Source organism: Caretta caretta, chromosome 8 (genome assembly GCF_965140235.1).
Source record: "Caretta caretta isolate rCarCar2 chromosome 8, rCarCar1.hap1, whole genome shotgun sequence".
Lineage (NCBI taxonomy): Eukaryota > Metazoa > Chordata > Testudines > Cheloniidae > Caretta > Caretta caretta.
The window spans coordinates 92,893,337-92,917,472 of NC_134213.1; the positions used below are offsets into that span (position 1 = coordinate 92,893,337).

The 24,136-nt window shown below is 39.8% G+C and overlaps 1 protein-coding gene and 1 long non-coding RNA gene across 10 annotated transcripts in view; one reads left to right on the forward strand and one right to left on the reverse strand.

Moving 5' to 3' along the window:
- The window catches only part of NFIA (nuclear factor I A), a 469,138-nt gene that overhangs the window by 305,242 nt on the left and 139,760 nt on the right, over window positions 1–24,136 (reverse strand). For 5 of the 9 annotated variants that reach the window (XM_075131796.1, XM_075131795.1, XM_075131792.1 and 2 more), the window contains exon 2: window positions 4,219–4,750. In XM_075131796.1, the coding sequence (XP_074987897.1) occupies window positions 4,219–4,750 (532 nt within the window). Of the gene's footprint in view, window positions 1–4,218; window positions 4,751–10,873; window positions 11,400–15,978; window positions 16,316–24,136 lie in introns of those variants that run through there. The other 4 variants (XM_075131794.1, XM_075131798.1, XM_075131797.1 and 1 more) reach the window with 4 other exon arrangements.
- LOC125641708 (uncharacterized) lies at window positions 13,459–17,772 on the forward strand. The gene is made up of 2 exons (XR_007358125.2): window positions 13,459–13,539; window positions 16,417–17,772. It is a non-coding gene; the product is annotated as an uncharacterized LOC125641708 (long non-coding RNA).

Below are 24,136 nucleotides of genomic sequence, written 5' to 3' on the forward strand. Positions count from 1 at the left end.
TAAGGTAACAATATGGTGTATGTAATGTGGTAATTGGTAACACTTTACACAGTAAAACACTAGACTTTTGCAGAGCAGATACCAGGGGTTCAGGATGCTGCGACAGCTCTTTTCACGATGTACAGTATTGTTAGAACACCTTTCACATTACAGATACATACTGAACAACTGAAGCTATTAACAGGATTAATGCAGTAACAATCAATAACAATTGTACTAAAAGATGATGGCGCAAAGTGTTATGTACCTTTCTGACTTGGAACTAAAAGATACTTACACCGATATTCTGAATATATGCAAGTATGTTTCCTGTATGTGCATTATTTCAATTGATACTCCTTTATTATAGTGTAAGTATAAATATTAAAATGCCACCAATCATAGCATAAAATGTGTCTATTTTAAGTTTAGTCATGTGTACATACTATTGCATAGTAAATTATTCACAGAAGGTATTTCAATGCTAAGTAAACTTTCAGTTACACAAATACGTTAGACTTATTTCCACTTTGACTTCATTTTTAATATTATTAAAATCAGTAAAATGGTTTTATTGACATTAAAAAATCCCAGATTTATTAAAATTTAGCATTTTTAAATGTCCATCTTAAAGATTAAAAGATTCTAAGTGGCAAATTTCTAGCTAGCTTTAATTCTTGCCTAGAGAGGATAATGTCTGTCAAAAAATCAAGTATTGTGTTGTTATCACTTTGTGGCCTATAGATTACAACCTAGCTTTGTCCATTCAAGAAGTTTGTAAAAAAACTGACCTCTCAGAAAATTTAACTACTTCAGCTGCGAATCTTTTCTACAGTCTGATCACATTAGCAGAAGTAACTCTGAAGCAGTAAAAAACTCAAGAAAGTTCTTGGTTGAGTGCTTACTAATGAACAAAGGTTAACTTTATCTAAAAGGTCAAATGCCTGGTGGCTAAGGTTATGACCTTAACAACTTAAATTGTGACCTTGCCACGTGCCTGGTTTATTGTAGACTCTGATACAGATCATCTGGTAAAGGACTGGTCATAAATTAGCTTTACTGTTACACTCCCACAAAGAAAACGGTTTGCCACAGTGTTTTCCAAGTTGTCATTTGATACATGTGCAGAATAAATGAAAATTAAAAAGCCAACCCAAGTGAAGGGTATGAGAATACTTTTCTTAAACAGGTTAAAAACTGCAAATTGGAGCTGATGCTCTACAGTTCAATACATTTTTGGTCACCTTCTAATTCAGAAAACACTGATATTCCTTGTTTTCTTACAAAAATGGCATGCAGCTTGTGTATTCACATACTTGAGTTTTCTTGTTCTTTATTTAGTTGTTCTTAAAAGAGAATAATTCATTTCTGTCACTGAATCTGCTTTGTCAGAAGCATTATTTAAATTTGGGCACATGTATTCTCTTATAGATGACAGTGTCCAACTAAAGAGAAAGCCTGGACTCAAAGCAATAATTATTGTACACTTTTAGATGGAAAGGAACATCTCACTGTTGAAATCATCTAGAACAAGGCATAGTGGAACAGAATTAATTTATTAAATAAATAAACAAATAAATATTAAAAAGAAGCAAGCATTATGGGTGAAAAGGCCACAATGGTTTTGGCACGTATCTGAAAGCACGTTTCAAAGTCTGCGCCTCCTGCCAATACTGGCAACTTCTCAAAACTTTTAAGGAGGTAAAAACATTGTTTAGTGTTTACAAATCTTCTGCACTATAGCAGATGCCTGTCAAATCAGCTACATGTAAGTTGACCAACCTACCTAATAATTGTGTTGGCAACTTCTTTGGAATAAATAACAGGTCTGTAAATCTCTGAAATCAAATCTGAAATATTCTGAGACAAAGGAAGCTTACTATTTTTTCTTTTGTCATTTTCCTGTTGCGCACACAGCATTAGCTGCCATTACTGCAGTTCTGTGAGCACCAATCACCATTGACTTGGCCAGTGTTCAGGTGTAACAAAGAATTCTGGGATACATCAGAGGAAAACACAAAGACGCAAAGGGTAGCCTGATCCATGATGCTTTCATGACATCTTTTTTAGACAAATACTGCACTGCATGCTTCCTAAATATCATTTTATAACCATTTTGTCCCACCTTATGATTAGATTTACTAACCTCCTAGCACAAACTAGTGCAATAACAGTGTAATGCAATATATATAATCAGTAAACAACAGGTAAAATATTAAATTGTATAGTTAGTGTGAGAGGTTTACAGTTTAAAAGAGGCTATCAATGTAAATAAAGATTAAGTCTAATGTTTAAGTTCCTGTGGCAAAGGTTTAGTCCAAAGAACAGTAAGTGCAACTGCGGTCTGTTTGTTACCACTGTCATAATGATAAGATGGTATAAGATGGTATGCCGCTAATCAAAATATTATTAGACTCTTTAAATATCTAATGTGTGACTGCCATAACAGAAAAAAAACTATCACTTTAGGCCTCCTTATATTACATATGTACTTAGTTTGGCTGCTTGTCTCTCTCTCTCTGTCTCTCAACCATATTCTATCTAGACATATACAGAATGACAGACAAAAACGATAATGTGTGTTCAAGTTTTTAAGGTAGGAGGACACTGGTTTCTGCTGACAATTTACAGTGCTTTTCCGAAGCCTGCATTTAATTCATGAAACATAACACTAACTAAACAACATGAGTGCTAAACGTAAGTCTACACGAATTGGTCATTCCCATTTCTCTATACCATGTAGTAAATAAATCACTCTTCCTGTAATAGTTGCCTACATTTTCTTCTCCAGAAATGTGAATTGATCAAATCACATCTAATTACAAAGTTTCACAGCTTAACTATGTAAAATACCACAATGTTAGCCAAAGGTGCCTTCTAACCATAGTGTATATCAATAAAGTTACTGAAGTGATACTATGTATCGCAACGAATACTGATTTATTGAAGACAACTTTCGGATAGTCAGCACTTTCTGTATCACCCAAAAAGAATGCTAGATAATAGATGTATTCTCTTCTTTTAGCAAGATTTATATTATTATTATTGTTATTATTATATATTTATTATGTTTCTATTGATAAGAGTCCACTGACTTCTCTTTGCCCCTCCCCCCCTCCCCGGTTTCAACTCCCTTCAACCCCCTGTCTTAAATTACTGCTGTGAATGAAATCCAGTGAAACTAGTACGTATATATTAAAAGTCAACAAGCTCCAAAAACTTGGGCCTAATGTTTCATACACAGCAACTCTGTCAGAAACAAAATGATTGAAAAGAAATGCTACAGCATGTTATTTTATCCAGTTGACCTATTAGGTAGCCTCTGAATATACTAATATTCACAGGCAGGGTGTGGTCTGCATTGGAGTCAGAGACAAGATTGCGAATTTCATGACGTGTAAAAGCGTTTTCGCTCTCCTGAATGCAATATTGTCAAACAAGCCATCAGTTCTTAGTATCAGTCAGATTCTAAGTGTATTCATTTATTGTATGCAACCTCCACTTTTAACACTAACCTTACTTTCCTCATTTGATACTATAGGCCTTTATTTTAGCCACAATCCACACTGCACTGTTACATTTACATATTTGTGTGATTTCTTTGCTTTTCTTTCTGGGACCAATCCTGCAAGATGCTGAGCAGCTTCACATATCACCCACATCAATACGAGCTGAAGGCACTGACTGGGTCTTGCATTGATCCTTACCACCACTGGGCTTTTGACATGTCTATTTCCCTGAATTTATTCCTTACACGACACAACACACATACAAAGCTAGTTTAAAAAAAGGTTTAGCTACCTTCTTTCTCTTACCAACATTAAAATAAGGTCCATTTTAAACAGGCCTCTAGATAGTTCTAAAAGACAGCCTTTAACATTTCCTGTACTAATATTAATGTCGGCCACTTCTGAAAGCAGTTTAGATGTGCCAAACGTTTGACTGCTGTTAGTATTGGAAAACCAACATATCTTGACACTACTATTTCCTAAAGGCAACAAAAAACGTGAGAACACCTGTTGATTCACAACTAGAGTATATTGGTGTAGATTCTCTTAGTTGTCAGGCCTGGAACTGGCGATAAACCATGCTGCCAACCACATTTACATGGAACATATTCTTCCAAGTTCAAACACTGACTCATACGGTCTCTGACTGGTCATAACACTCAACTCAGATGGTACAGCAGAGGACTGTAGATATACAGAAAGTTGGACAACTTTGTATAAATGCACTTACCTGCTGCGTGCACAAAGTATGCCAAATATAAATCGAGTTCCTTAACAGAAACTCCTATATGATGTGGCTGTACGCACAGCCCTGGGTTAGAGCACTGTGGGGACTTTACAAGGCGTTCGCCATCAGTACTTTCGAGCGGAATACCTTTAAATAAAATCACCATTACAAGGTCCAACCTCCAGACCTTATCTGCCTGGCGTAGGCAGTCAATTCTTCTCATCTTGCCCTTCTGGTCTGGATTGGAAAGAACACAACATGGAGGCTTTTTTCCTGTGACTGTGAGAACAAAATCCTCTCGGTACTCAGGCCTGATATCTTTCCGTAGCTTTGCCAGAAGTCTGGATGCCCATTTTTGTTTGACCTCAGGTTTTTCGCTCAGCAATTCGTCCTTCACTGCTCTCTCTTCCTCTTTTGACATGCGTTTTTCATGTTTTTTGAAGTATTTTCGTTTTCGGGCTTGCAAGTTGAACCATGTGTATGCAAATGCTCGGACGTGAGGCAGAAGTGCTTCGATGAAGGGATGAAATTCATCCTGGAAAAATGATAAAGAATTATACTGATGTCATGAAAACACAAACAAATCAGTCACAGAGTTCAAAACAACTCCTTACAATACTACTTTAACACACAAGAAATTAATATCCTCTAGAAGTGAGAATTAAGTAATGACAATGTGTATATACTATGCAGTGCAGAAAACACAAGCACCTTTGTAATCTCAGACACAAATACTGTACATATTGTATATACACAGTCACACACACACACACTATACATACAGCTATACCTATCTATATATAAACTCTTTCTCAATATTATATCAACCTAAAGAATATGACACTGCTATCACAGAGGGTAGAGACCAACTAAAATACACATAAGTGTGAGGAAGATTCTGTAACTATTACACTCAGTCCTAAAACTTAAAATCATTAAAAAATAAAATAAAATAAAAGTTTAAAAATAAGTGAGTGTAGTGACCTTAATCCATTTTCAAAGAATGCATATCTTACTTTGCTCTCTCCCTGACCCCACTGCTTGTGGTGTGGCCAGCATATGCCCGCCAATTTGGCAAATTCTAAACATTTGGATGCCAATCAATGTTTGTATGGGGAAGTCTGAAATACAGCAAAATTTTCCCTAAGACATATTTGGAAATGGCAATCTGCAGTGTAATAAAATTTCAGTATAAGTGATTTTATAATATAGTAGAAGGTGCCTCTAATCTCTGTCTACTGCACCTCTAGAAATAGTAAATCATGTAACCAGTTTGCAGATTTCTCCAGCATGCCTAACAGTAAACAGTATTAAAAATTTAAACTCTACCCTTATAATTAAAAAAAAACTGTTTGGTTTATATGTAGCCTACCAAAAATAATAAATCTGATATTGTGCCATGGATACAAGACAAGTTCTGACGGCCTTCTATTTAAAAAAAAAAAGAGAGAGAGAGAGAGAGAGGGGGAAGCTTATATGTAAATATTAAGGCACAAAATCTTAGCATTTTGTTTTATTTTTGTTAATATATTTTAAAAGAATTTACCACATTTATAATACTTTTCTCCACCTGAAAACATTGCTTGCCTTCAGTAATAATATTTTAAGTTCACTCATCTTACTTGAGAGAGAAATATTCAGTACTGAAAAGTTTCTTGAACTTGAATAATATGTTGCAAGAAAGATCCATATATTCAACTTTTTAAATAAATAAATATACCTAAAAAGTACTACATAAATCAGACAGGGAGATCAAATTATGTTATAATTCATTATATTCTGCTTGTTATGTTTCTCTATGTAATACTGTTACAAGATGTTACACTATCTATAGAAAAGCATATACACTTTAAGGACCCAGTTCTGCAAACATGTATGCAAAGGACTAATTTCACTCATGAGGTCGATGGGACTGTTCCCATGCATGAAGTTACTCCCATTTGTGGGACTGGGCCCTGCGGGGCAAAAAACAAAAAAAAAACACCATGAAACTGCACAAAGCTTCCTACAGCATGTTAAACTCTAAGTTATGTCCATTCTTGCAAGGTAAAAGGGTTGGTTTTTTTCAGTTTAACGGAATTTCTTCACTTACATTCACATGTAGAGTATGTCACGTACCAAAATAATTTCATAACCTTAAAATAATATTGTTAGAATATACTTATTCTACAGCTCCAATGGCTTTTTTTATTTTCTTTTTTTAAATAGGCTTTGCTGCTCAAACAAATACAGGCAAAACCAAGAAATCAGTGGTAGGAACATTCTATTATCAAATTCCTGTTACAATTCAAGACCTTGTATTAGCTTTCTAAATGGCTTAATTGCATGTATTCTCTGTGGTTCCTAAAATTTAAATATTAAAATCGGTAAACAGCATTAGATCATTTATATCAGAAAAAAATGGAGATTGTTAGAAACTACAGAAAATGAGAGACAGATATTTCAATGCAGCACGACAGTGCAGGCGTCATTTCAAATATGACTGATAACTTAAATATAATATGTAAAAATACAATAAATTACTTTGGTGAGTGACACTTTTCCCCCCTCTGTTGGAGAAGATCCTGGTTTCAAATTTCAGTAAAGTAAAAAAAAAATAAAAATTGCTGCCAGGTTTCAGCCAGTAGATTGAAAAAGTAAGAAGAGAAGGCAGCAAACATAACACGTGCAGCTGCACTTTCACAAATCAAAATGGGTTTAGAAGAAAAAAAGGTAAAAGCTGCAAGGCACCAGAAGCTATTAAAAATAACAAAAACACACTTCTGATCCTTAATGTTCTCCCCCACCCACCATTTTAGAAGAGCCGATAGTGCGAAAAGCCCTTCTGCAAAGTCAACGTTTATCTGCTAAGGTATACCCACAATTCATTGAAAAGACCTACATTGATATGGAGGATTGTTTTAAGCATTAATAAATTCTAAATACATCTTGATTTATCCAGAAATATTTAACTTTCTGCTTTCAACTGTACTTCTTATTGACTGATTCCATATGCCCATAACTTTTTTGGACCTAGGCTGGATACTATCTAAAATACAGTTCCTTTAGTCTGTCTTAAAGATGAGCTACAGAGAACCTGAAAGGAGGGCGGGGGGAAAGGAACAGGACGGGGATGACTTTAAAAAAGCTCCGAACCATTATATGGCCAAAAGACCAGGATATAATTTTAAGCGGTTCTTTGTCTGTATTAAACTGCTACATGCTACACCACATATATATACACATAACATAATCATATAAATAGTCTAATGTGAGTTTTCAAAATGAGGTACTAAGCAAAAAGGTTAATTCAAGAACAGAAGACTGACAAACTAACTCATCCAGCATTTTGAAGTGTCTTCATAAACATATTCCCCTGTAAAATCAACCAACCTAAATCTCAGTGACAAGGTATTAGCAAAATATGAACAGGGATAAAGGAATCCACTATCAATCCAACCAAATTTGATGTTTTATTCTGCATAATAAAGTTATTTGTTTCAATGTTATAATGCTGAAAAACTTTCTGAAATGTAGCAATGCAAGAATGAGTATACATAAATGTGCAGGTCTGATCACATGATCACAGCAAACTATAAAAATTTAAAGAAAATAAGATTATTTTTGCCTTTTCTCAGTTAAAAAATATTTCAAAAGTTTACTTTAAAGGCACAGTTATCTCCTTTAACAATTAAAGGTTACTCTAAAAAAATAAAAGGCACCACTAATGTGTTTAATACGTTTTTTTTAAAAGACAGTGATAAACAGTAAGCTTTACCATAAAACTTTCTCACAGTTTGTCGATATAGTGCTTCAAAGCGCATTCTGCATCTAAAAGCTGGGCCTTAGAACTATATGTATATAAAAATTCTCACAAACTCTTAAAAAACCTGTAAAACCTGTAAAATCTACTGACAAAAAAAGCCTTAAAATCCAGATCAGAGTAAAAGAAATAATGTAATGCTTTACAGTAATTGTTTTACACAATATATTTACGTGGATGTGTTTGAAAATAAGTCAGATATAGCAAGGGTAATATTTCTAAAATCCATGTTCCTAGAAATGTTTGGCTATAAATCTATAAAGAGAGGTACATGTGTGCCCAAAATATATTCTCGATATGCAGCAGGGAAGTGAAACAAATGCTGTGCATATTTTCCTTATAGATGATTCAAATCTCTATGTCAGGTACATAGTCATGTCATTTCAGTTGCGTTTCTTGGACTAATGTGCTTTATGACCATTTTTTAAAAATCCACTTTCTAATTTTTTGCCTCTAATACTGAGCCAACATTTTAAAAAGCATTTATTTCAAAACTTGTATAAATAAAAGGCTTATGTTAATTCTGACATGAAAAATATAAAACTACTTACGCCCTTATTAATGATTTTGCGTATGTTTTCTACATAAAATGACAAAACCACATAACTGTTCCGTTCTCAATGTCGAGTTTGTAAAGAGGGCTTTTGAATCCCTAAACTACTTTTCCAAATGTGCAACACGAATGCAAGAATTCTGGAACAGAATGATACAATATTCCGCATTTTAAAATATCCCAAATTTGTCTTAAGTCTTCTTCTTAATGTCCCACTGGGCCTACTAAAACAGGATTACATGTGTGCCGTTTGAAAGGAGAATAGTATATGGCTATTTCTATGAAAGTTATGTTATTACCAATCATCCAGGACAGGAAACAACAGACAATAGGTATTTCCAGTTCCATTAATAAACTGGCATAAATTTGACCAGAAAGGTACAGAGTTTGGAACGCCCCTCTCCCCCCGCTTCACCCGTGCATTTCACTTCTGCTCACAAGCCCACTCCATTCACCATATCTACCTTCTGCCTATAATCAACTGTAAGATTATTACCATGGTAAAGTTCCAACCTATAGTCACTTTGGATACTATAACCACAAATTCATTGATTTATGGAAGGAAAAAATAAAACTTTTAAAGCTATTCAGGCTACTTCTGAGAGCTATCTGTTCCCATGATCCAGAGTCATTCTCCAGCACATAGCTCTCTCTCTTTCTGTGTGTATATATATATATATAAAAACATAAAATAATAGGAATAATGCTCTCAGAATCCAATATAGGAGGAAATAATCTCTGGTGTGAGTCCACCACAAAGTATTTCCTAGTTCAAACGATTATCTCCTGCTAATTGAAAGTGTACAATTTAATGTCTGCAACAACCTGGATTAAAAGGGAGGGAAGAAGGTACTTAATTGGAACTAAATAGAAACTATCATCCTTATGAATAACAGTCAGACTGGAAGGCATCTAAATCCCAGACAGGATTACAGAGCTATATGGAGGGGAGGGGACGCTTTGGAGAGAACAAAAATCACATCTCACTTCAGCTTTATGCCTTTTAATAGTGAAAAATAATATGAAAAATGCCAGCACGGGATCTGGAGCAGCAAAAGCGCAATTCTTTGCCTCAGGAGGTATAGAGGGAGAGAGAGGGGCTGGGAAGAAAAGTTGCCCGAAGTCCTGAGCAGTTAAGTGTAGCTGGAGCACCAGGATCTAGAGCAGCAGCTGTGAAAGGAAGAGACCGTCCGGAATGGAGGGCAAGTCTAGGGCTGGGCGTCAACCCACAAGCTTAAACTCCAGAGATCCATGGAAATGCAGTGGGGAGGGAGACAGTATGTAGAGGGAAAAGGCATTTGAAATAATCATGTTAAAAAATAACACACAGGCAACTTTGCTGCCCTAAGGGCTCGAGCAACTTTGTAGAAAACACTGACGGAACTTGCAATCCAAACTTCCCCCACTTCCCAAACATCCAGGCAACTGTGACACCCGGGAAAGTGACAACGCGCGTCAAATTTCTAGGGAGGAGGACAGAGCTAGACTTTCTTGACCATCGGAGGCTGCATCTACAGATCTGTGCATGGGGTCCAACGTACAGAGCTGTGGATCTCTGCACGGCTGCAGTGTACTTCCAGGGATACAGATCTGTGCACGAGAGCACAATGTATGTACAGATGTAGATCTATGCAGGAGTGCAGCGCGTGCAGCTATACGTCTCTGCATGGGTACAAAGTGTATTTTATATATGATGGGCTATACATCAAGACAATGTATATAGCTGCAGATCTATGCGTAGGTGCAATGTTTATAGCTATAGGTCCAGGCATGGGTAACGTACAGAGATACTCACAGGCAACCTTAACTGCATCTACGAACCATACCCTTACAAACAAAAGTGTGGACTTTCGGGAGGGAAATCAATGCAGACTATGCAATACCTTACGTCTTAAAATAGAACATGCAGCAGCTCTTAATGCTACACTTACAAAAAATGACCCTAAGCACATCTATGTTTTCATGCATTACTCGCATCGGAAGCACAAACGGTGAGTATTGATTGCAGATGACCAAGCATGTCATGGGCTGCAACCCTGCTAAACACGTGCAGGTCGTCCCCCCAAAAATTGCATATGAGCAGAAAACCCCCACCACCAATATTAATTAAACCATTAATAAGTAGGCGCCATTAGCCATGTGCCTACACAAATGGCCGTGCAAGAAGAGGAATGCAACCAAATGGAAACAAAGTTACTTTCTTAAAGCTGTATTTCTCCCCCCCCCACCACCACCCACCATCCCCCCCAGCGCATACACACACACGCAAAACCAGCCCCAAATGCATCCAAACAGCTGCTTACCTGGGTGAGACAGAGAGGAGAATACATGACTGCTGTGGGGGTTTTTGTGGTTTGGAGGTGTGTGTGTGAGAGTGAGAGAGAGAGAGAGAGAGAGAAAGGGAGAGAGAGAGGAAAAGAGAGAGAGAGGGAGAGAGAAAGAGGGGGGGAGAACCTAGCCTGCTTCTTGCTTTCACATTTCCAACTCTGCTAAACTGCAGCGAGCGCTGAGCAGCTCCATGAGCTGAACTTTAACCCCGCCTAGACTTTCCCTACACTACACACTATACATGTCTACTGTACCCAGGCGTTAAAGGCATAGCACACACTTCCCTCCCACCCCCAGCTTCCAGCAGCGCGCCCAGGCTCCAGGCTCCCCGGGAACCTGCCCGCGCGCCTCCTGCTCCTGCTCCGCTCTGCACCGCACCAAGAGCAGCAGCAGCTCGCTCGCTGCCTTGCCCGGGGGAGGGAGGGGAGGGGAGAGGGGCTGCAGTGCTGTGCTCGGCCAGCCCTCCCTATCCCCGATCCCCGCTCTCAGTGCATTACTGGGTAACGCAGTCAGGAGCAGTTACAGGCAGGACTCACGGGCGGCTATAGGCTACACAGGATGTGCTTCAGCAAACAAAACTACTTTTCCACAGTGCTATCCCCCCTCCCCACCACCACCACCACCCCCTCCCTGACTCCGTGCATCGCCTAAAGGACTGGAGGAACTTCACCGACCTCGTCAAGAAAGAGCGTGTACAGGCTACCGATTATATAGCCCCTAGATTGCGTCTGTAGCTCCACAGATGCAAAAGTCTGGGAACATTTGGGGGGCAGCCGCTCGCCTTGCAGACGCTCCTCTGAAGAGTGGGATATATTTAATTACGCATTGTAAACTCAAAACTTTTTTTTTTCTTTTTGCAGGCATCGTGTTCATTAGCGGAGGTCTTGAAGTTTTGTTGTTGTTTTTTTACATGTGGAAGCTTCACAGATTTTTTTTCCTGGACTGTTGAGCCTAATGAATTATAACCCTGTAGTGGGTACAGTCCACTAGGGTTTTTGTTTTGTTTTTTAAGACCTACACACGTTAATACGGTTCAGGACCATAAATATTTTACCACCTGGAATGTCTTTTAAAGTTAAGTCCCTTGGGGGGGGGGGGAGATAAATATGTTCAAAACTTTCCAAATCTCTCTAATACTTGGCATGTGAATGTCATTTTAAATAAATCACTGTAGGGCAAGGGATGCTTATTTTACTAAAAAATGCTCAACCTGTGCTCTGCATTTACTCTGCTGCCCCCTCCCCAAGTAAAAGTAAAGCACTTAAAATAGAACCGAGCCTCCAGCCACTCATTTAGGCTATAACGTACTGTTTTGGCACAAGGAAGGGTTTGGTTTTTTGGGTTTGGAAAGGTTCCAGTCAGCTAGCTTTTCTCGTTTATTGAGTCTTATATTTTCTCTCCGGTCTAACATCAGTATATCTCCTGGATGGAGTACTCCTCCTCTTCCTCTTCCCAATGAGCTGCATGCAGCCTGCAGACACTTACATATCCACAACCATTCATAACCTTCCCCCCCCCCCCCCACAAAAGGAAAGGAGACGCCACAAGACACACCGCATGCAGCGTGCAAAGCTTCTCATGTGGATGGGAGATGTAGGTACTGTATTTCAAACTGTAAACCCTTTTCACAACAAGTTCAGGGGTGTTAATCCCTGTGCCCATTGCTGTTAAAAGAAAAGGCTCTGTCAGAAAACCTGGTGTAAGAAAAGTAACAAAAATGCTCTCTCTCCAGCTGGAGACTTTTTCATGTCTGTTCCCTCGCTAGTACGTCACTACATTTGCTGACTGAAAAGAGGTGGTTGGTATTTAGCAGGGTGATATTTGATGGAAGTTCTCTACAAGCCTGTCTTTAACTGGAGATGTCCTGGACTCACTGAAAAATGAGCTGTTTTCACTCAGTGCTTTCCTTTGATAAAAGAAAAAGTGGTCTGGATCTGTTAGTCAAATAATGACAAGAAACACTTTCAGCTAAATATTTGCTGCTATATATCACTTCATTGCTCTGCAAGTTTCCTCGATAGAAGTTTCTGGCTGACAGCAAGACATGTGCCTGAGGCACAGAGAGCAGATATTGACCAAAGCATGCCTTTTTGAAACAACAAAAACAACCCCCTCTTTTATTCCTTATTACAACTTTCTTTTGTTGCTATGTTTACATTGGCCTCTATTTAGAGCCCTGCGGCAAAAGCGAGGATACTTTTTAGTGATACACAGTAAGATCTATTTATAAAAAACAGCTTTGAGAATAAAGTGAGCCACTGGGGGTTAGTTTCTATTCTGGGGCCCGATCCTGTATTCCCTGTCCGACCCAAATAGAAGCGAGCGTGGAGTTCCATGAACTCCGGTTTAATGAACTCCACCGGCATCCTAGGTGCGCCAGGAATGCGGGATCGGGCCCCTAGCAGTCCTGTCGGTGCAGCAGGCAGCCTCGCTCCACGATTTCCAGCTTTTTGTGGTTAGCAATATTATCTTAAGTAACTTTTGGCGCCCTTCGTAAGACTTTTGGACGTGGGATGATTGTTTGCGCCCTCTAGGCAGAGGCTGCATCCAAGTTCAGCACCAAACCCCTTCACATCCGCGTTCTCCAATCCAGCACGCATTGTGCACGCTTAAACTCTAGGATCCTGAGCCTACAGAAAAGGTAGGAGAGGAGGGAGCTTTGCGCAGCGCTGGTCCCAACTGGCTCAGAACCTCCTTTGGCCCAGTGAAAGTTCCAACGGGAACATTCAAACAAAGCAAGGGGAGGAGGTTTCCAAGAGAAATCACCGTCGGATGGTATATAAAGCTATTAAAAGACACGCAGGAGTTGGGGCGGGGAAGCATAATTAAAGCAAATGCCTTGATCATAACAAAATAAGCGAGGCACTAAAGCAAACCTGGAGATCGGCTGTTAGGAAGGAGGCATTGGAAATGGGGACTTCGATCATTTCTTTTGAAAGTGCTACAGGGTGCCTTGCGATGGGGCGTCTTTTAAAGAGAGAGAGAGAGAGACTTCTGCCATAATCCCTGCTATCCATATTCTTTCTGGCACTTTGCCCGGCATTGCATTTACAATGTTTTATTTGCAGAAACTTTACTTTGCCAGCGTTAGTGAAATCCTCTTAGATATATAAATTCCGTCAATAAGAGTTCACTTATACGTACATCTGAACTCTCTTTTATTTCGGAGGTACTTAATAGTGAGGCCGTATTACTATGATTTAGACTTGGGCGCCCAATGCGCACTGAAGTCAGAACTCGGCTAATACTGAGCCTCCCCACTCGCCCTCTTCCCCCTCCTTTATACACTTTCTTTACTTGTTAAAGCAACAATTTCTTTGCCAGTTCCCTTGAGGGGGAGGTTGGGTTTTGTTTTGTTTTTTCTTTCCAGCTTTGTTGCACTTTGGTTACTACAAGCCGCTTTCTGGGAATAAAACACTGGCTATTAAGGTCAAGATCACGGACCCTTGAAAGACAGTCTGCACACAACTAAGTGCAAGGTGTGAATTTTGTGACTCCAAAATCTGCCTTAAGTAGCACACGGGAAGACTTAGGGGTCAACTCCTAGGGAGCTATTTCCAAAGAGCTAAAAGAACGCATCCTATTTCTAGTTAAATTTCAAAGTACCTACACCGCTCAAGGGAAAGATGAGACGGATATTTTAAGTCAGTGCCTGCCAGCTACTGTCTCCAAGACAAGCTGTTGGAATAGGTTTCCACTGGACTTGTGTCAGGGACTTATATCCAGGGGACTACGGGCCCGACTCCAAGTTAGTGTGTTACTGATCTCCTCCTACATTAGCACCTTCCGCACAGGGAAGACTAGTAACAGGAAGAAATGTACAGATTCATCAGTCGCGGGTTACTTACATTCCTGATGGCAGCTTTAGCTCCGTCTCCCCCCACTCCACAGCCACCCACGCGCGCACCCCCCCCAACTTTATAAAACATCTGCCAGTCGCCTGTGAACAAATCCAAAACAGACCCCCTTCACCTCAATACACACTGCTCACCATTCAGTAACTAATGGGTTAAGAAAACCATAAACAACCATACAAAGGATTAACACGCGAGGGGAAGGCGCACGGCTTGTCTTCCAAAGCACTTTCTAAATCTTCTAAATTTTGGCCCCGTTTAACAGTTAATGCGCAAAGACATCTGCGGCCAGCGAAACATTCTAGTGTCATCATCTAATATCCATTGTACACACATAGAGCGACAAAGTAACACCCAACGCAGCTGAGGGGGGCCCTTCTCGACTTCCCATGAGAAATACGGACAGCTTTTTCTTTCACAAAAATGTCAACGGGAAGGGGGAGGGGTGGTCTAATCACCCTGGCATTCCTTTCATCTATTTGAACGTGCAAAAGGCAAAGCAAAGCACATACAATTTGTTTTAAAACCACCCTAACTCTGCATTTTGCTACACTAGCAGAAACACTTGTGTGTGTGTGTGTGTGTGTGTGTGTGTGTGTGCGCTTTGCTAAATCCGGAAGTTTGCAGCAGGTTTGACAGCTTGAAACTACACTGGCCCCTGCTGAGCTCCAAGAACTTTGAGGGGGGAGGAGGCCAACGCACTCTCAGCTTCCCGCCCGTTTGGGGTATTTCGAACGTTGCAACAGCCAAGCCGCTCTCTCATTGGACAGCGCTCTGGTCCATCATGGAGCTTTGCAACATTGATTAGAGAAGGCGTGTGTCAATTACACGCGAAGTCTAGACACTTCCTTTTGTGCTGGGTTGGCTGCCGATGCCAGACGTCTTTTTGCAGACTCGAGCACGTACATTTTTTTTTCTTTTTGGAACCGAGCAAGCGCTAGGAGGGGGAAAAAAATCTGTCAAGCTCAGCGGTTTTCTGAAATCCCTGGAGAAAAAAAGAAGGAAACTCTAGTGCATATAGACACACACAAAACAAAACCCAACCACACACGGCTGCTATCTCCTGCACACAGAACACAGAAATACATTCAGCTACACATTATTTTTGGTAGCAAATCATTTACAATGAATGTATCGGCAACATCATAGCTATTAAGTATCGCGTTACGTACAGTATCTTTGTTTATAAAAATATGGAAATAGAAAGTTTAAGATGCACCACGTACCATTGCAATGTATAAAGAGTACGTGAGAAACTTTACAAGGCTGAGACGATTGGCTTCATTGGTTGACACTTTTTTCAATTTTTTTTTTAAATATCTAAAATAAACTTGGAACCGTTGAAAACCCGGAAGATAATAAAAAGCTGTAGCCAACTGCAGGCTGCTGGTTAGGTTTCGTTCTTTTAAAAAAAAAAAAACAACAACTTTACTCCCAGATCAGAAGGATTTGCAATGCAATCTCACTCTCTCTCTCTCTCCTCTTTTTTGAAAGCCATCCAAGCCGGGCTGGCTGGGTTCTCAGAGTCTGTCTCTCCCCCTGGCTTTGCCTTGTGGGCTTTGGATTGTGTTAGACTTTGCAGAAGTTGCGATCGATTCGGCAGTCTCTCTCTCTCCCCCCGCCCCTCCCCGTGTTTATTTCCGCATTCACTCCAATTTGCATAGGAACCACGGACGCACAAGGAGGAGGCTGATGCACGCACGGGGCCCACCCTTGGCCAATGGCAGCTCCTGGATTTCCCATCAACGCGAGCTCCAGGATCCAGCTCGAGCTGCAGCCGCGCCCGGGACAGAGGGTCCACGTACAGTAGGCCCCAGCCCAGCAGCAGCAGCGGCAGGCGGGAGGAAGAGGAGCGGGGTATATCCGTACGCAGTGCAAGTCCTTTCTGCAGGCGGACATTGGGATGGGGTCTAAGGAGATGGTTTGCTGCGTGCTGTAGTGCGGGTGTCCGCCTCGCAGCGGATCCTTTCCCTTTAAAAGCAAAACAAACCCTACCGCTCTTTGCAAGTTACTTTAGTTCAAGGAGACTGGCCGGGAGGTCGGCAAAGCCATTTGCACTGGGTGGGGTAAAGTTCCTCTTAAATGCATTAAAACTGCTGAGTTCAGAAATCAAATGCAACCAAACAAAAGGATTCTAATTCGAACTGTGCCTGTCCTCCGAACTGTTGGGAAATCTGAAGGTGGGGGTGGGTTATCATTACAGTCGTGGATAACGGTAATAGCAGCCATCGAATTCCTGGCTGCAAAGTATTCAATTTCTGCAGCACCCCAAAAATAGGCCTGGTGTCACCCTTGCAAATCGTTGTTTCTGTTAACTAGCTTTGGACACGTTTGCAGGATAACCCTGATATCTACAACTCCTAAAATACAATCTGCTAAACTTAATTTTAAACAAATCTCCAAAGAGGGCATGAGAAATAGAAAGCTACCGGTCAGTTGTGTGTAGCTTTGAATTACAGAACCACAAGGTTAGAAGGGATTGCAAAGGTCATCTAGCCTAACCCCCAACGATCCTTGATGATGAAGAGGCTTGTGTAATTAACAGCAGACAGCAAAAGCATTGCATCATGTATTGGAAGCTTGAGATCTCTTGACGTTGCAACATCCACAAAAACCAAACAAGCGAACAGTTGATAATTTCTGGAATTTTATAATAATTTTAATAGTACAGTGTGGCCCTTTAGCTGAGTAAGGACTGCTGGGGTAGCATGGTTACCCCAAAAATATTTAATACTATTAAGTGGATGAGATTAGAGCTTTAAAGATGGATGAAGTGAGCTGTAGCTCATGAAAGCTTATGCTCAAATAAATTGGTTAGTCTCTAAGGTGCCACTAGTACTCCTTTTCTTTTTGCGAATACAGACTATAGTGTTAACTAAAGTTGGTGAATAAAGATGGTAGCTATTGGTTAGCATAAACTTCTCTTATTTAGTGAGGGGCTTTTTTCAGATGGTTCCTATTAGCAAATCATCAAATGATGAAATATTGTCTGCAGATTAAATTAAACCATCTATGTTTTACCCGTGGCCGCTTGAGAGCTTTGTTAAAAGAAACATGACAAAGGATTGTCTACTATGTTATCAAGAGTTATCAAAGAATACTCTCAATACATTTCAAGTGGCTAAAGAAGGATGCATTGCCACGCAGGTTTGGCCTGTCTGCCCTGAAGGAGATGAAGGGAGCATGGGCCAAGCCCTTGGTTTGACTCCATGCACCAGGCTGACCAGGCTGCAACTTGCTTTGTGGCTCTTTAAAACTGGTGGGGGGAGCGGGGGACTGTTCCCTCCCTGGTGGCCCTGAATGTTCTGCTTCAACTGGGATTGGGGCAAAGTGAGACTATCCCTCTCAAAACCAGGACTGTTGGAACGTCTGTAGATGGGCAGGTGTGTGATAATGACATTGGAGGTAGAACATGTTGAGTTTTTGGTGGGTCACATAAGGGGGAATTTAGACAGAAAACAATTAGGTTTTTATACAGCATGGCAATATTAACATAAAACTGTGATCATTAGAGGCCTGATCCTCCAATGTGCTGACTACCTTCTTCAAGGTTCTGAGCGTACTCAACTGCCATGGACACCCAACCTTCCTAGGTGCTGACCACCATCTGAGAAGCCCTGAACACTACTGACTCCCACTCACACCGAAGTCAATGGAAACTGAGGGCACTCAGCTCCTCTCAGAGTCAGGACTTTGGGGTCTGTTTGCAAGCCCACTGAAGTCAATAGAAAGCCTCCAATTGGGTTAAGATCAGTTCCTCAGAGACTTACATGCACTCTATAGAGCTAAATCCTCAGCACTTACTCTACAGCCCATAATTTGATGTGTACCATGAGGCATTTCTTATTCCAATAAAAATACTGTGTGTGGTGGAGGGAAGCTGTTAGATATTGACTGGGTTGGCATTACCCTTTCCCCCAGTTCTATCATTTGTTGCACAAAAGATACTTAAAAAAGGCTGACAATACCCATCTACTATGATACTTTCTTGGTGTGGTCATTTCTATTCTTTTAGAAGAAGCTAAAAATAAGATCACAGTCTGTGAGCTCATTTGGGCACCATAGGCCCTGATCCCCAATCTGGGGATCTAGACACTGCTATAATATAAATTATAAAAATTTCTTATGAAAGTAGTATGTAACCTTTAAACAGCAGGAGAAGCCTGCAGAGACAGTAAACTGACAGGCTCAACTGTTTTAGATTAAATGAATGCACACATAGGTTTGATGGAAATCTGATGCCAAAATACTAATTTAAAATTACTTAATTCCTGTGAATAATAAATTTTCACATATGCAGCTTTCTAATTGCCTTGGATAAGTACATAGCACCATCATCCTAGTACTGCATAATATTTAATGTATTCATCCTCACCACACCCCTGGAAGGTGGAGAAGTGCTATTATCTCCATTTTATAGATGGGGAACTAAAACTACGATCCTCAAAGTTAGTTTAGGCTCCTACATCCCACTGAAGTCAAGTGACTTGTCCAAAGTCACACAAGAAGTCTGTGGTAGAGGAGGGAATTGAACACAGGTCTACTGAAGTCCTAGGCTAGTGTTCTAACCATTAGTCCCTCCTGCCATGATAAAGCTTTCCAGTTTACATTTTCACTAATCCAATCTTTGTTCTCCAGCATATTGGTGGGGAAAGTCCATTTTGCTCCTGGTTCTAGCTGATCACTGAAAAATTCTGCAGATTTTTCCAAATGAGTTTATACTTTTATGTATTGCAAGTTATACAGAAATAGCAATTTACAATCAGATGGGTTTAAACTAATGAAAGGAAGAAAACAGGAATCAGAGACAGAGATCCAGAATAATCATCATTTTCTTTCCTTATTTGATTGTAGTGTTTACAATTTAATAAATAGTGTTTCAGTTTAAATAGTACTTTGAAAACAGGATTTGTTGTGAAACCTACAACCTACAAAGTTCATAGTGAAAATGGTTTTGATTTAACAAGTTAAAGATGCATTACTGACAGACAATTATTATTATTACGTTTTTATTTGTATTACAGGAGCACCTAGTCAGAGATCAGAACCACGTGTTAGGCATTGTTCATATATGTACTAAAAAGACAGTCCCTGCCCCGGTATGGTGCAAACCATCATCCTGCTTGTTAAACTACTAGGCCACAAACATTACGTGTAAAGTAACATACAGAAACTTTTTTTATTCAGACACACTGTATTATTCCATTTTCTCCTCTTTATCTAAAACCGACAGACATCTTTCTCAAGGGCAATAAATGACTCTGCAGTGGTACTGAGTGATTACAGTCTCTAGTTCTGATACAGCTTTCTTTCCAAATCAAGTTCAGCATAAATAATAGGTCTCATAATTTTGGACCTAATCCTGCACTCTTCAGTAGTCATTTTGCTCGAGTAAGGAGTGTAGGATCAGTCAAATTATGAAAATACAGTTATGAGATACCTACTATATATTTGTGTTCATGACAATATACTTCCCAAACTTAATCAGTTTGTTTACTTTTGTTACTGTTTTGCTACCACATGACAACAAGCCCATTGAATAGTAGTATCTGTCTATCAATCTATGAATACAGTGATTTGTCTTGTGTTCACTTACTACATACTGAATCTGACATTTAATAGCTGAGGTGAAAATATGGTTTAGAAGATGTTAATTGAATATAGTGGAATAAGATTAACACTCAGCAACTGCAGTATACTTTATAGAAAAGTTATGACTTAGAGAAAATGGGGAGTATAATGAAAGACTCCTCACAACTTATTTTGATACCACACGTAGAATGCTTTCCTCTATTGTCCAATGTTGAACTTTTTTTCTTTGTGAGCAACAAAGTTTAAAATTAAGACGAGTCAGATGATATTTCTCAAACTGCAATAATTAGTGATCTGTTTAAGTACTATGTTTGTTCCTTGTATTTTTCTTTATTACAAATAAGTCTGTAAAATACGAGCACTCTACTTTTCAGGCAAAATCTCTCCTAACTTTGTGCATGGGGGACGGTGATTGGGCATGAAGAATCTCGGCATGCTAACATCTGACCTTTCAGTATTATTGTTTCTGGTACTGTGTATGTTGAATGATGTCTGTCTGCAAATCACTCCAAGAACTAGAGAATGTATGAGGCCTTTATTTATCAAAATAGTGTAATCCATCATATGAGGTAAATGTCCAAATAAGGGGTAAGAATGTGTGTCAGTGGAAAGCTGATCACTTTCCTAAGATGTAAAGAGAACTTAAAAATCTAAGAGCACAAAAGTTTTGTCAATATCCTTCTGTATTTTTCTCTGTTATGTACTCCTTCAAGCCCAAATTAAATCTCCCCTAAATGTGAAAATATGCAAGTTGTAGAATTCACTCTAGGGAAGACAGAAACTTTTCTATGTCTCGAGTTTGACAAAATCCACTTTTTATTTTAAAACATTTTAACCGAGGAAGCGCTTGTGATTAAAATGTTAATACTGATCTTCAGCTTTGATTATTAAATTGAAATGTTTACTTGCTGCTTTTTGTGTGTATAGGGCTTCTGTCAGCATGTGCTCCAGCTGAAGCATTTTCTAGGTTTTCTAAACAAGTAAACTATATGATCAAGTTTAACTAGCGGGTTTTTTTGTTTGTTTGTTTGTTTGTTTTGCCTCCTGCTTCGCTGTTCAGAAAGTCGAAAGGTTTTGTATAACAGCTAATAAATGCATTAGCTTCAGCATCAGGACATTTTTCAAGTCTTCATACTGTAATTCTGAGACCTGCTGCATTATGAGTATTGGCAATCTAGATCCCTAGTTATGGGCAACATGGGGTAAGGTAGGATCTTTCTGCACATGTTGTTTTATTTTGCTGAATATAAGATTTCTTCTGAAAAAAGTAAGTTTGTGGTTGTAGAGCTGTTGTAATCCATGATGTACTTACCTTCTGGAAACTGGCTGAAATAGCACTAGAAAAGGAGAGAATTTCTTCTATTCATCTTAAAGGGGTGTTAACTTCCATATCAAGTTGGGACAATTGCAGTGCTAACACTATAAGCAATGAGACACAATACAAACACACTGAAATGTGATTATAAAGGGACAAATGAATCCTGGTTTTGTTCATTTGTTTTTGGTTCTGTTTGTACTCCTGTATACAAACACACATCACAACAGGGGACCCAGTTATTCTGTGTAAATGCAGTGAACTTTTTTTTTTTTGAAATGTAGCTTTTTCTAAAGCTCTGTTCACATCTTATGAAACAGGTGTATTGTTAGAATTTCAGTTTACCCAGTTTGCATAAATCAAATATAATATAATTTTCCATTTAGAACATGGAAAAGCTCTGCCTGCAGATTCCCCACCCCCCTTGGCAGGAAATAAGCACTTCCCTACAGATGTATTTTTTTAATCCTCTTCAGATTTGGATTGTCCCTAACTGTAGAAACTCTAGTATCGAAACAGAGCTGCTCATTTGCAATTTGTTCTGCACTTAAACTCTCCTAATGCCATAAATAAACTTTGGGAAAGTTATATCACAGTAAACCGTGAGGTGTGGTTTAAAATTATATCTGCTACTGTATTATTAGGTCTCTGCCGACATTGCAATTATCATTTGAAGCTGGCAATACTATATTAGCTGTTTAGTCAGAGACAGAAATAGAGGCATGTATAAACACTCTGACATTTTTATGAATGGAAGGTATTTTTCGAGATTTTTTTTCCACTTTCTTGTTTGTCCCGTATACACCAGGATCTATATCTTCCAGAATCCTTGTATATGTCACTTTAATATTCAGACACAATCAATACAAAACGGAACATGAGTCATTGTTACCCCGTTCCACCGCCCCAGACAAATCGTATACTTCTTTTATTAGCTAGTCAATCCTCAATCTTAAGAAAAGTAAGTACCCAGAACCGTTGGCTTTTATTTGCACATACGGGAGGTAAACCCTCGGACTGCAGTAGCCGCCCTAGCATCTGCATCGCTGGAAATAGCAGCATTCAACTGACATTGACCATGGTGCTAGACACTGTACACATCACAATTTTTATTCGACAATTGATTTCGCGGCAGGGATGGTTTTAACTCCTCCGAGTAAAGGCACAAAGAGCCAGAATAAAAATGATCACTACGAAAAAAACAAGCGTTGTATATTTCCCTCACACACACTCACACACACGCCGCTTCCCCCTCTCTTGTACTCTCATTAATCGGTGGAGAAGGGGGGGGGGGATAAATGGTGTTTAAAAAAAATCATAGTCTCATAACCTGCCAAGTCTGCCTTCCCAATTATTCATGAAGTCAGTGGTAGCCATTTTCATTTAAGGTACAGAAAAAGGAAGGGGGGGGGGGCGAAAAAAAGGTCATGAGAAACCCCCCAAAACAAACAAAACGAGCCGGAGGTAGAGCCGAATCCACATTCATCCAGTGATCGTTCTACAGTCAATTCATTTCGAATTGCTGCGCCGCACTGAGCTTGCGGGGGGGGGGGAGGGAATAATCAATCCGTGCTGTGCCCCGTCCTCCACCAGCCGCTGCTGCTGTTGATGCAGAGGTTAGCAGCTGCATCGTGGTGGTGTTGTGATTTTTTTTTTTTTTTGCCGCAGTCTACGTCCATCGTATAAACCAACACGCATTGAGATGAATAATGGCAGTACAGTACTGAAGACAGCCAAGCTGATTTATCACAGCGAATCATTCACTGCTCCAGCCCCAGCTCTCAATTATGCCACTTTACATCACTCACTGACACACACACACACACAGACACACACAGAGAGAGAGATAAGATATTTGTGGCCAGATCTGAGCCAAACACAGCGAGAGAGAGAGAGAAAGAAAGAAAAAAATCCGGATTGTTGAATAGAGGGAAGTGGGAAATAAAAGACAAAAAAAAGAGGCTCTTTCCCCCCTAGCGTGGACAAACGCTCTGTAATGCAGCGTGGAAGAAAATAAAGTCTGAACAAAACTAGACGGTGAGACAAGCACGTAGGAGAGGGTGAAACTGACGTTAACGCAGACTCCATGGGAATCTGGTCACTGGGAAGCAAAACACGCTCTCCTTTGCTCGCTCTCACACCGTTTCCAAAAGACACGCACTAGGACTGAGTTCCGACGAAACGTGGCTTTCAAAATATCCACACGCCGGACACGCTGCCGTTGAGGTTTCTTTGGAGAACGTCTGGTGGGGAAGAGAGACCAGGGAGGCATCTGCACGTAAGAGAGGCGAAAGGCAGCCTGCTTTATAATCTCGTATGCCAAGAATGAATTGCTAAACTTTCTTTAAAGGGTCTTGGGTTGTGATCAAAATGCGCTAGAGGGCTCCTGAAAGACGTATATGTATATAGCTATATCTATAGTGTCTTTCAGGACACACACACTAAATATATATATTATGGCTCCCAACCAATTCTAC